The 14,075-nt window shown below is 43.1% G+C and overlaps 1 protein-coding gene across 1 annotated transcript; it reads left to right on the plus strand.

Moving 5' to 3' along the window:
* Window positions 1–6,803: 6,803 nt before the first annotated feature.
* On the plus strand, window positions 6,804–14,038 carry LOC136007840 (von Willebrand factor D and EGF domain-containing protein-like). The gene is made up of 5 exons (XM_065666225.1): window positions 6,804–7,129; window positions 10,114–10,209; window positions 11,360–11,464; window positions 11,884–11,979; window positions 13,611–14,038. The coding sequence occupies exons 1-5, from the start codon at window positions 6,886–6,888 to the stop codon at window positions 13,718–13,720; spliced, it is 651 nt and encodes a 216-aa protein (XP_065522297.1). The 5' UTR covers window positions 6,804–6,885; the 3' UTR covers window positions 13,721–14,038.
* The last annotated feature ends 37 nt before the right edge of the window (window positions 14,039–14,075 follow it).

Below are 14,075 nucleotides of genomic sequence, written 5' to 3' on the forward strand. Positions count from 1 at the left end.
TTAGTCCTTAACAGTAGTTTCTGTATATGACTCATATTTGGTTTCTGCTGATAAGTATCTGCTCAGCATCTTTCAAATGGTACATCTATATAACCCAGGCCACAGGCCAATCCTAAAACCTACAGCATGAGCAGAGAATTCCTTAGGTATAGTGAGACTGGCTTCAGCTTTCAACATAAAGATGGGCAATGTTTGTGTAAACACTTGGTGTCCCCCCTTGTTGGAGGGAGTAACCAAGGTGATCTGCAGTTTGATTAGCGCCTTGTTTTATAAAATTGCAACTTTGAAGTAACACTTTATGTTTGTGAAATCAGATAAAGGGTCACTGGCCTGTACACTTTGGAAGTGTTTCTGAGCTTAGACAGCACCAAACTTTCCTGAAAGATAGAATCGGATCCAACAAGTAATTGAGGTTACAGCTGAAGGCTGAGCTGTTTCTCAGGGAGTAAGACAAGCCTTGATCTTTTTGCTCAGTGATCTTTTAATGGGAAAAGAAACATCATTTCTTTTCCTGTCAGCTAATTTACATCCAGGATTCAAAAGAGGGAGTAGTGACTGGGTGACCTTGGCTTGCATAAAACGGATCTTCAAACAGAGCTAAACTCTTTCTAGTGAGGCTGGCTTGTCTTTCAACAATATTCTTGTATTGCTTTGGGATACCCAGAGTCCCCAAGCACAGATTTATTCTGCACTCTAATTGCCAATGCTTAGGGAAGGTGACAGTGTAAGAGATTTATAACTCATTGTAATGATTAAAGTGTTAATTCTGAAATACAATGTATACTTTTCCACGTTACTATCTAGTAAGCAAGATGAATCTGTGAACAAGAACTTCAGTGCAAATCAGTCTTGTTGACTAAACACCGTATATTGAGAGTTTGCTGTTATGTGAAGAAAATTACTTATTAGAATAATGGGTTTGAAAGTTGCATACTGGCTGGCATCTTTCAGATTAATATATTTGTTTCAGATAAAATATTTCATGTTATGGAATTCGGGCTAGGTCGCTAATGGGGACAATCTACATAAAATCCATAGAGGCCCTTAATTTTGGATACCAACAAGAAATGCGTATGGCAGCTGTGGATGAATATTTGTACACAGTCTGTATATATCTAATATTTCTGCTTGCCTAATTTACACATTTGGAAAAAAACCCATATATCATTTTTCTCTTTTTAGCAGAATTATAGTGACTTCCATACATATTTCTCAAATGCCACATTAGCCCAATTGCGCTGGAAAGACAGATCAGTATTCAAACTGTCAACAAAGAAGACTGATGTTGGTTATAAGTCCCCATTATCTGAAAGATTTGATGTGGACTTGAGTTGGGATACAGCTCTGATTAATGCTACCTAACGGCATCATTACCTGATGGCTCATTTGCAAGTGGTATAATGGAGACCAAATTATGGTGAAAAGTACCGTTGATTGTGACACCACATTGAAAAACAAAGCCTCAACTCTGGATGCTGTATTATTAGATGTACTTTAGTACAGCACTGAGTCCAACTCTAACAGTGCAGCTATGACTGACTCAGGGCTTGGAACCACACAGGCTGCACAGTGCTAGGCAAGAGGTTCACAGAATCACAGAATCCCAAGGGTTGGAAGGGACCTCAAAAGATCATCTAGTCCAACCCCCCCACAAGAGCAGGGTAACCTACAGTACATCACACAGGAACTTGTCCAGGCGGGCCTTGAATATCTCCAGTGTAGGAGACTCCACAACCCCCCTGGGCAACCTGTTCCAGTGCTCTGTCACTCTTACAGTAAAGAAGTTCTTCCTGATGTTAACGTGGAACTTCCTATGCTCCAGTTTACACCCATTGCCCCTTGTCCTATCACTGGATATCACTGAAAAAAGCCTAGCTCCATCATCCTGACACCTACCCTTTACATATTTGTAAACATTGATGAGGTCACCCCTCAGTCTCCTCTTCTCCAAGCTAAAGAGACCCAGCTCCCTCAGCCTCTCCTCATAAGGGAGATGTTCCACTCCCTTAATCATCTTTGTGGCTCTGCGCTGGACTCCTTCAAGCAATTCCCTGTCCTTCTTGAACAGAGGGGCCCAGAACTGGACGCAATATTCCAGATGCGGCCTCACCAAGGCTGAGTAGAGGGGGAGGAGAACCTCTCTTGACCTACTAACCACACCCTTTCTAATGCACCCCAAGATGCCATTTGCCTTCTTGGCCGCAAGAGCACACTGCTGGCTCATGGTCATCCTCCTATCCACCAGGACCCCCAGGTCCCTTTCCCCTTCGCTACTTTCCAGCAGGTCAACCCCCAACCTGTACTGGTACATGGGGTTGTTCTTCCCCAGATGCAAGACTCTACACTTGCCCTTGTTAAATTTCATCAAGTTTCTCCCCGCCCAACTCTCCAGCCTGTCCAGGTCTCGCTGAATGGCAGCACAGTCCTCTGGTGTGTCAGCCACTCCTCCCAGTTTTGTGTCATCAGCAAACTTGCTGAGGGTGCACTCAGTTCCCTCATCCAGGTCACTGATGAAAATATTAAACAGCACCGGTCCCAGCACCGACCCCTGAGGAACTCCACTAGTCACAGACCTCCAGCTAGATTCTGCGCCATTGACCACAACTCTCTGCCTTCTTCCTTTCAACCAGTTCTCGATCCACCTCACTACTTGATCGTCAAGCCCACACTTCTTTAGCTTATCTATGAGGATGCTGTGGGAGACAGTATCAAATGCCTTACTGAAATCAAGAAAAACTACATCTACCGCTCTACCATCATCCCTCCACCTAGTCACTTCCTCATAGAAGGCTATAAGGTTCGTCATACATGACTTCCCCCTCATAAAACCATGTTGGCTGTTCTTAATGACCCCCTCATCCTTGATATGCCTAGTGATGGAGTCAAGAATAAGTTGTTCCATCATCTTTCCAGGGATGGAGGTAAGGCTGACCGGTCTATAATTACCCGGGTCCTCCTTCTTGCCCTTCTTATAGATTGGTGTGACCTTTGCCATCCGCCAATCCTCAGGCACCTCGTCCGTTTCCCACGACTTACCAAAGATGATGGAAAGTGGCCTAGCAATGACCTCCACCAGCTCCCTCAGCACCCGTGGGTGCATTCCATCCGGACCCATCGATTTACAGATGTCCAGATTGCATAGCTGATCCCTAACCCAATCCTCATCTACCAAAGCAAACTCCTCCTTTGTCCTGACTCCTTCTGGGGCTATAGAAATCCGGGGCCCTCGGGGAGAGTCTGCAGGAGTAAAGACAGAGGCAAAGAAGGCATTCAGCACCTCTGCCTTCTTTATATCCTCTGTCTCCAGGGCACCCACTTCATTCAGCAGTGGGCCTATACTGCCTCTTGTGTTAGTTTTATTTGCTATGTATTTGAAGAAGCCCTTTCTATTGTCTTTAACCCGACTAGCAAGATTGAGTTCCAAGGAGGCCTTAGCTGTCCTAATTGCCTCCCTACATCCTCTAACAACTGTCCTATATTCCTCCCAAGTGGCCAGCCCCTCCTTACATAATCCATAGATTCTCCTTTTCCACTTGAGTTTGCCCAGCAGCTCCTTGTTTAACCACGCCGGTCTCCTAGATCCCTTACTTGATTTCCTACTCATTGGGACGCTCCGATCCTGAGCTTGGAAGAAGCAGTCCTTGAATGCTAACCAACTATCTTGAGTCCCTTTACCGACTAGTACACTAATGACATACTAACATTTAATTAGATTATTGTGCATCACCACAGCACAAGCACCCTCCAAAATTTTGTGTCCCGATTTCTCTGCTTGCTGTTTTCCTACAAGTCACTACTTGTTGAGAACAGGTTGTGCTGTATTATGCCTGGCTGACTTGTAAAATCCCATGACATATGAAGATCTGAGCTTATTATGCTTGAATATTTTTGTTCAGGCTGTAATGGAATAAAAGTATTTTAAGTAGGCAGGAGACACAGCACACTCCGGGATGGCCAGAAGTGGGGTATTCCCACAGGGTTGTGGGAGAGCCCAGTCCTTGTACCTGCTATGCCTCACATGGAGCAGAATCCCAAACTCCAGATGAGTATCTTTTTTCCTACAGTATGCCACTGACTATCTTAGCTTCAACTCTAATGCAGCTTTCATTTCATCCCTGTCTTCCTCTGCGGGCTGGACAGCAGAGCCCCTCAAGAGGCTATCACATATTCCTGTCTATGACACAGCTAGCCAGTGCAACAGAACAATGCTGACACTCTTTGCTGTTTAAATACACAAAAAAATGAGCCTGTGAATGTCCTAGTTCTAAAACTGCTTTAAGCTGAAACTAAGTATCAAATACAACCCTTAAGTCATGAATGAATGTGAATTCTCTTTGTCTAACTCTGTACTTAGCATCTCCAGTAACTGCAGTCCTTATCAGATTGTGCTTCTATGGCTAAAGTATGTGGCTGGAACCATTTCTGTTTTCAGTGAGAACCTCTGTTAACATGACACAATCCCTTTAAAAATGCAGACACGCGCTCAGCAAATTTGATAAGCTATGAGATTAATTTAGATTCACAAAGATGGTGAAGCAGACTAATCCTTCCTATGGAAGATAATGTTTAAACAAATTTATTTCATTCAATGAAACACCTGGGCAAGCTTATTTAATATAATCTTTGCATTTAATTATCTCCACTGAAGGGGCATTTGCCATATTTCAAAATATGATTATTTTCTTTTGTATTAATTATTTTAAGATCCTCAAAGGAAACCTGGAGATAAATAAATAAGAAAAAAAAGGGCTTTAATTAACCTGAGCCACCAGAAGTCATCTTCTTGGAATAAGAAAGCTGGGATATGGGACTGCCAATAAATAGTACTTTAAAAATCAGATTCTTTACATGAATAATGAAGAATAGCTGTTAAAGCCTGAAAAGAATTGTGTGTGAATGAATTGTTGCTAGGCATTGATATCAGAGAGGCACACTTGTACATCAAACTGTCTTGTGGAGAAAAGACAAAAATGGAAACAATAATTCTGTGAAGAACTCAATATGATCAAAATTACTGGCAGAAGTCAAGGAAGTGCAGAATTATGATATACCCAGAGAACAACACAGCCCAGAGTCAGAGTTTCAGTTCCTTTTTTTGACTCTCCCTCTGCACTTGTGAGGTTGGTGTAAAGCAAGCTGTTCCTTCTGGGAAAAAATTATTCCCCAATATATTTCTGGCAAGCAGTTTTGCCCTGTGTATTCTCACTGCACATCACAAGTACCCTTGTGCTTGCCAGAGGGAATACTGTATCCAAAACCAGAAGACTCTGTTCTCCCCCCCTGCCCCAGACAACTGGAACTGCCATACAAACAAGACTTGGATGTGTTTTTTCTAGATGGCAATTTACTACACTACGGCAACTTATGCATGAGTAACTAGATCATGGTTTTTTTTGCAGCATCAGTACTACATGAAAGGATATTTGCAACATGGGTTTGCACAGGATGAATTAACTGTATGTATGTATGGACTAAAACTTGCTTTGGTTGCTTAGGCATAAGCAAGAGGGGAACAGGGCCCATTTTAGGCAATTATTTAGTGTTGCACTTCTCGAGTTCTCTTGTTTAATCATGTAACATGTTACTTTGCTCCTTTAAAGGCTAAATGCCGTCTTGCAAAAGCATGTTACATGTGCCCTAACCTTTGTCAGAAGCCAGACAGCACCTAATGCTATCAGTAACAGCTTTGCCTCGTGCTCTGCTCCCTCTGGGAACCATATGTCCCACACTGTAGGTGTGAAAAAGGATCAAAGAAAGTTTTCTGACAGAAGTACTTTCGCCATTTATTCTATGAGGCAGTTACACAAAGTCTAATTTCCAGTCAAAGTGAATGCAGTTACCAGATCACACTACCGCTTCATCTAGACAACAAATACAGCAGTTTTGTGGCATTCGCAAAACGAATTCAAAGTCAGCTCTCACTGTTGAAGACGGACTTGCTTTTCCCTTAATTTTTCAAAAGGCATGAGGTTTATGCCACTTCTTTGTAGATGCTTTCTATAGGTGCTTGTACCATCCTCTAATCACTACTGGCCAATCAAACTCATCTGAAAAGATTCTCTTGGGCTCAGTCTTGCCATCGAAGGTGTGTGCTTTCTCTGGGAAACATTCAAGATGACAGGAAAAGCTTCTGAAAGGTAGGAAATTTTTTATTTTTTTTTTTTTTTTGGGGGGGGGGGGGGGAGTGTTTTCTGATCATTTCCACTTGTATTTTTGCAACTGAGGATATTTTCACAATTGAACTGAAGTATATTGCTATTTTGCCACAGAACTGTATTCAAGCCGTTCCCGGAGATGGCACACTGGATGAGACAGCAGCAGGAAACCCACGTTCCTCCTGTTTTCCCACCTGCAAAGTGGCAGTGGGTTCGTCAGTCCTATCTTTCAAATCACCCTTCGAATGTTGTGACACGATATTCAGGTTTAAAGAGAGATCAGAGAACGTGTAAGGTGGCAAAGAGGGAGGTTGGCTGCTATGTGGCAAGAGCTGTGCCGTCTATAAACAGGCAGAAGGGCTGGCAGGCAGCGGGGCCCGCTTTGAGGCTTCGTGCGAAGGCAGACCCCTCGGCCTCCGTGCGGATCACCCCTGGTAAATGGCTGCCCACGGGCTGCTGCCCTGCCCGCGGCAGGCTCGGGGCCTGCAGACTCCCGGGGCCCGGGAGGGGCTTCCACCCTCCGTGACACGCCGCGGGGGGCGGCGAGGCGAGAGGGGGCCGGCGCTGAGGTGGGGGTGAGGAGGCGGAGGAGTGGGAAAGACTGTGAGGGGAAAAGCGAGGGGGGCGTGGGGGAGCGGGGCTGAAAGGGGAGCGAGCGCAGAGCAGGCGGCCGCGGGCAGCGGAGCGGAGCGGGTCGCAGCGAGCTGCCCGAGCCAGCGGCTGCCGGGCCATGGCGCGGCGGGACGGCGGCGGCGGGACGGGGCTGCCCCGCCTGCTGCTGTGGCTGGCGCTCTGGGGGCTGTGCCGCGGCGGCGACGCCGGCACCCGCGCCCTGCCTGCCCGCGGAGCGGCTCTGCCCTTCGGCGGCGGCCCGCCGGCGGCCTGCAGCCCGCGCTGCCAGCACGGCGGGCTCTGCCTCGGCAACGGCACCTGCCTCTGCTCCAAGGGCTACGAGGGCGAGCTCTGCCAGCACGGTAACGCACCGCGGGGCGGGCGTACGTGGCGTTGTATGGGGTCCCGGGGCCGGCGCGGGCGATGGTGGGAGAGGGGCTGTGGGGGCAGGATGAGAAGCCCCAGGCCGCTCCGGCAGCCTGCCCGCTGCTGTGCGGACTTGGTCCTTGGTAGTGGTCCCTGGGCATGCCTCTTGGCCTGAGCAGGCCTGGGCACGAGCACCTGTGCCGGGTGTCTGATCCATCAGCCTTCCCACAAGCCATCCCTCTGGGAAGGCCTGAAGAGCTTGGATTTGGATCTAGTGTGGGAGGCTGGTGGCTAGATGCTGCGGAGGGTGTAAATCAGGTGCAGTGGTGGAAGAAGAGGGGTAAAGATTCTCAGTTTCTGGTGAGGCGAGGCAACGATAGCGAACTGGTAGAGTGCACCCAGGAGCCAGCTCCTGTATGCAGGCACACATGTAGGTGAGTAGACCCAGCCATCAGAAATGGCTGTATTGTCTGTAGGTAGTGCTTTACCACATGGACATTGGGTAAATGTCCTCTTTCTGGACAGGCTTTGGCATTGGTTTAATTTTGTTATTTTTGCTGTGTATGCTTAAACATGTCCCCGAGAAAAGGCATGGTGCTTTTAGAGGCTGGCAGCTTTCTGAGCCTCAGCAACGTTGAAGTGGTAAACTGGGTGTGATTAGTGAGCACAGGACTAATTAAAAGATAAAAAAAGTGTGCAGGAAGTAGGTTCTTTTCTGGATCTCTTGTTTATTTAGAATATGTTGTGATTGTAAAAAATACTGGAATTTACTTCATACGTAATACCTGACCCACCTAGTCATCTGCACCTCCCATTTCCATGGCAGGAGATGTAAAGCTAGGTGAACTGAAGTCTGTTCCTGTTGGCTTCCAAAGGGAGACAGTATTTTCGAAAATTATAGAATGGCTTGGGTTAGAAAAACCTTAAAGCTCATCCAATTCCAACCCCCCTGCCATGGATGGGGACACCCACTAGACCAGGTTGCTCCAAGTCCCGTTCAACCTGGCCTTCAACACTGTCAGGAATGGGGCAGGCACAGCTCCTCTGGCCAGCCTGTTTCAGTGCCTCATCACCCTCACAGCAAAGAACTTCTTTCTTCCTTATATCTAATCTAAATCTTCCCTCTTTCAATAGTGCAGTATGCAAAAGTAAACACTGGGGAAAGAGTTTTTGTTTATACCCTGTTTAATATAATGTGCTGGATTTCTTATTCCTTTCTTCAGAAGTTTAACTGCAGAGCATTGTGGCTATTAACTGCTAAAAGTCACTCAATAGTAGGAGTTCTTTTGCTTCACACATCTTGTGTGAAGAGGTAATATAATTTGTACAACATTTGTTCTAGTTCTCAATGTCCTTCACTGAGTTTTTGTGTTTTGTTGTTTTTTGTTTTTTTTTTTTTTAACTCTGAAATAGGATGTTGGAAATTTCATTCAGCACTGTAACCATTCATGGAACGTTCTTTTATTTAGAAGCTAAGGCTAGCAGGTGGTGACAAATGATGTATCACTAATGCACTGCATAGTGGGGATGAATAGCTATGCTGTATGCACTGTTCCAAACAACTGTTGGATCCTAGACATTTTTGGATTTAGAGGAGATCGGAAAGGTTGTTGGAGATTTAGATCTGATTTTGAGCTAGGGAGGTGAACTGTCTGGAATTGTCAGGGGAACTAATGAATGCTTGCTCTGATAAGGTCATCAATGTAGAAATAAATTTGGATAAATGAAGCTTCATAGCTTGTTCTGTCAAGAGAACTGAACTGAAAACTATGTGAAATAACACAGAGTTTTAGTTAAGTTGCAAGCTCTAGTATGGCATTTCCAAAGAACTGAAACCAGTCATGAAGACCTGAGTGTTGAGTGGTTCTTTCTTACAAGTCTGTGTATTTGCATGCAAATACTCTTCCTGCGAGAAGATGAGAAAAATCCTCTGTTCTTCAATTGGGTTGATTCAGAGTGCTATAAGTGTACAAGGGCAAAGTCAGTGTGGTTATTCATGGCTTGTCTTTTCCCTTTTCTTGCCTCTGTTTCAGCATTCTCACCCATCTAGAAAATATAAAGCAATGCGGTGTAGAGAACTCATCTCACACCTGCAGTTAATCCAGATGAGACTCTCAAACACATGGGTTTCTAAAAGTTGTGTGTGAATAAACAAATGATTTCTCAAACACCAGGGCTGATTCAGAAGTGATTTATGAATAGCAAGGAGATCTCTGCTATAGGCAGTTTATTTGCAATCTGACTGGACATACCCAGAATTTAGTAAAATGAAGATTTTTATTTGTGCCTTATTCAACCTGTCCAAGATACCAGCAATGATCATCACAAATTGTGATGTTTTTCATAGATGTTTTTCTCCCAACATATAATTACAATTATGATAAAGCTTACATTTATCTCAGATGATTTCTAGACTTACACTGTATGTCTCCGAAAGGGAAGCTGAGGCAAAAAAGAAGAGGGTGGAGTAAAAGGAAATGCTGGCTTCTAGAGACATTTTAGAGAAGGGGTATGAGGAAATAAGCATGTAGTTTTTCTGGAGACACTTGCAGGAATCCAGTAAAGAGTGAAATGTAAGAATCAGAAGATGCTCTTTAAGTTGCAGCATTTTTAATTAAATGATTTTTTCTTATCACCTCTTTTGATAACTGAAGTCAAGAAATGACAGGTGAGGAAAGCTTCTTTGGTAGCCCAGCTGTGTTCCTGCTTAATATGGCTTTTTCTTCTGCCCGTCCTCTATGTCACCCGAAAGCTTCCTTAGTTTTGAGCGTTTAAAAGCTTAAAATGGTGGAATGCTGTCTGTAAGAGAAACCATTTCAACTCATGTAGAATATGCAGGGCAAATATATCTTAGGAAATGTGAAGACAAACTGATTACTTAGAGACTAAAATAATGTGAATTTCTTACGTACTGAAATAGTAACTTTGGTAAGCCTCATCAATATTTACCTAAGCTTTGCCTTTTTTCTCTCTCTTACAGCAACATGTTATCCAAAATGCAAAAATGGTGGGGAGTGCCTCAGACCTGGAAAATGCAGATGTCCACCTGGCTATGGGGGTAGATACTGTCATAAAGGTGAGTAAGAGCCAACAAGTGGTAGCTTGGAAGGACAAGGAGTTTGAATTCAGAGAAAATTAATTTGGGACTCCTCAGCCTGTGATTGTGTGGTCCAGTTTGTCCTAGAATATCGGACTGATGCCTGCTTTCCTGTAGTCTTCAGGCACTTCTCCCAGTCACCATGATCGATCATATACAGTCAGTATTAAGCGCATTAACTTATAATGTATGACAAAGAAATATGCGGACAAGCTCTGAAGAGCTTTGCTAGCTGTGCTGGAGTTGACTTGTGTGTCCTTGTATTTTCAGTATTTGTGCCAAATATCCTTTAGCTGAAATCATGCTCAAAACTTGGGAAAGATACTTTTTCCTACCAAGTATCAAGCAGACATACCAACTGTCTGTCATTATAATGAAGGATAGTTGTTTCTCTTCAATACAGTGAATGTGGTGTATACATTTACATTCAAGCTTATGAAAGGATGTATTTGCTTGTACAGAACAGTAATTATGCCATATTTCAAACATGCTGCACACCACAGTTGATACCAGTCATATGTCTGGCATAAATAACACTTCATTAATGAGGCCTTCAGGGCTTTGATGTGTAGAACAAATCTGGAATGACGAGGCTGACTTAGCTGACCTTTGGGAAGGCACCCCTCAACTTGACTATGTTTATAGGCTCATTTGTCAAAGTAATATCCCCTTCTTTTCTTCCTCTTGTTATGTATAGGTCCTGTCAGGTAAGGAAATATGTGAATCCTTGGTCACATGTTACTGGCTTACCAGCTGTGATTTGGCAAGATTAATAAGAACATGCATGCTAGTAGTTACTGTGGTGTAGGTGATGAACAGTTGGTTCACAGCTGGGGAGGGAGAAGTGTGCCATAGCAATAAGCATGTCTGTTTGTTGGTACTCTCAGGCTAAACGCTCAACAAGCTTTTAAGTGAATCCTTAATTTTAACTGCATTTTGAATTGGCATTTGCAGATGTGGCTCTGTCATCCTCACTCACTCCTTACAGAACTGTGCCTCGCTCATAATAGTTGAAAGTTTAGTCTTTGCATACATAGTAAAATAAGTAGTTGATGGCGGACCAGCTGTTTAAAGGTAATTATTTGAAGTCCTATGCTGCTTCTGAACTGCACTGTGCTATTCTTTGCAGTAAGCTGTGAAGGAGGCTGTCAGAATGGTGGGGAATGCATCTCTGTCAATGGAGTTGTGAAGTGCCTTTGTGCTTCTGGTTGGACGGGATCAAGATGCCAAGAAGGTGGGTATCTACATTCATGGAAATATTTATATTAATTGAAAATACAACTGCAGTAACAAAAACATTTTATAAGCATTAAGAGACTTGTAACTATGGAAATGTCATTGCATTACTACAGAAATGAAGGATATTCATTATTAGTACAGACTCACGTAAAATTGTATCAAATTACTTTATATTAAAGCGTACGTCTGTTAGTATTTAAACCAAAATTTTTAACACAGTACATAAGTTTGTGGTTTTTTTTTCTCCTTCTGTGGTCCTGAAAATGCCTTTAGAGTTATACCAGTTGAGTATCTGGCCTGGAAGAAAATGTGTTTTGCTATTTTAATTTGTATCATCCTGAATCTTTCATTCTGTCAGGATTCTTTTATACCAGTTTTATAAATCCTGCTGACTTGCCCATTCTTTTCTTCTAGCAATTTGTCCTCAAGGTTGTCGGAATAATGGAGCTTGTGTGGCTCCTGGGATTTGTAGCTGTCCAGCTGGATGGGTTGGTGGAGCATGTCACTTAGGTAAATGACTTCTGACATTTTTCATCTATCTTTTTCTGTACTTGTTTGATTTGCCAGTATAGGGTTCAGATCTTCAGTGCTTAACAAAGGTGCTAGGAAAGTGTCTTCAGAATAGTAAATGAGAGCTGCTTCTGCACACTAGGGAGCTTACAAGTACCCATAAAGAGTAGATGGCTTTACAGAAGATATCTTTGAAAGCCTTCTTTTTGCAGAAGAAGACATTTTGGTCAGAAAGACAGAAATTCACCACTTTAAATTCAGATTCAGATTTTAGGTGTGAACAAATTCATTTCTTGGTATGTCTTGTCATTTTTTCTTAAATATTTTCTGTAAGCCAAGACCCCAGTAAAAAGAACTGAAAATGGTCATTTTCACTGTCACTACTGATGTGGGTTAGAAACTTCATTAAGTTTTATGGACATGGACGACTGAAACTTGTTTCTCACTTTGAGGATTAGTTGGCAGAACCAACTGCAGATGCTCTTAAAAGAGGAAGCTGGCTATAATCAGGATTAGTACTGGCTGACACTCTTGCTGAAAAAACACTTGCATTTTCCCAAATTCTGATTCACAAAACCAGATGATGATTACAAAAACTTTAATCTACCCTTCCTGGGCAGGGCTTTCTATGCATATATCAGCACTACCCTGATGCTAAAGATACTAATCCCAAGACTGTAAAAATGGAAATTTTGCTCTCCATGAGACTGAGAGAAAGCTCAATGAAACACTGCTTTTAAACTGGTTATCATGGGTGCAGAGTCTCCAGATGAAGTCCTCTGCATTTCAATTTTTTGTGTTCCTGTGGGAATCCAAAGCAGCTATTCTTAGTTCTTCTCCAATATATATTATGTATATAGTCAAGTAAGCATTAACAAATAATATTTTAGGATTCCCATTTGATCAGCAAAATGCCTGTCCTTCATATTCATCAGTGTATTGAGATAGAGGGTGATATTAAAAGGTAAGTATGGATGATGCAAAGAACTTACAAAATGCTCAACTCTATTCCCTGCACCAACACTAATGGTAGAAGTATTCAGATTCTTCATGTCAGAACCATCACTATTCCTGAGCCGACTAGGTTTGCATCCAGTATGGCTTCTGTTTGTGCAGGTGCTCCTAAGAAAATTGCAGCCCCTGGCATATTAACTGGTGTTAGGGGATAACTGTTAACTGAACTAGTTGGGGAGAACTGAAGCTGTGCCTGCTTAGTCCTCCCCTGCCCTTCCTATGGGGGAACAGAAATCTAGGACATGGCAACTGTTTCCTCATGGATGTGGATCCAAGAACCACCTTGAGTAAGTTTCAGCAGGAATTTTTATCATTGCCTCACTTTCATGGAGGCATCCATCTAAAAAATAGCCTGTGCTGTAAAGAACAACAGAAATGATAGTATTTTAAAAGGGAAATGGAGCATGAATAAAGCTACACGTACTGTGGCTGTATTCCAGTGAGGGCCACGGTGCCATAACTCGGGAGGCATTGGTTTTCAGTTCTTCCATTATGCTTTTATTTACACTGTACCAGTGCGGTCACTAGGGAACAATTCTGCTAGCACAGTGACACAGAGAAGAAAAATGATCCTGTGTTGTGCTGAGACATACTGTGTATCTGGTGTCTCATTGCAGCTGTATGTAAAATACCTTGTCAACACGGAGGAAAATGCATAGCTCCTAACGTGTGCAGATGCCGACTGCCCTACTCTGGTCTACAGTGTACAAAGAAAAGGAAGGAATGAAGCAACTTCCGCAAAGATAAGCTGTGTTTTCTTCATGTAACTCTTCACACAGAGATGAAGTCTGCTGCAGTGGGAGACCTTAGAACAAACATGGTAATTAATTGATTTCAGATATTTGTCTTCAGTATATTAAGTAAATGCTTTTCTGTATGAAAGAAAAGTACTGCTGATTGTAACAAAGCTGTTATAAGTATCCAAGTGTGTGTAGTGTATGGCACATGTTTCTTTCTGTTCTCATTTTTCCAGAAGTATTATGTCTTGGTTGATAAAACTGACCTTGAAATAAAATTTACTCTTCAAATAAAGTACTTCAGAGTAGATCTATGTTCTTTCTTATTTTTTTCCCTTTGAACAG

Source organism: Lathamus discolor, chromosome 2 (assembly GCF_037157495.1).
Source record: "Lathamus discolor isolate bLatDis1 chromosome 2, bLatDis1.hap1, whole genome shotgun sequence".
NCBI classification, from domain to species: Eukaryota; Metazoa; Chordata; class Aves; order Psittaciformes; family Psittacidae; genus Lathamus; species Lathamus discolor.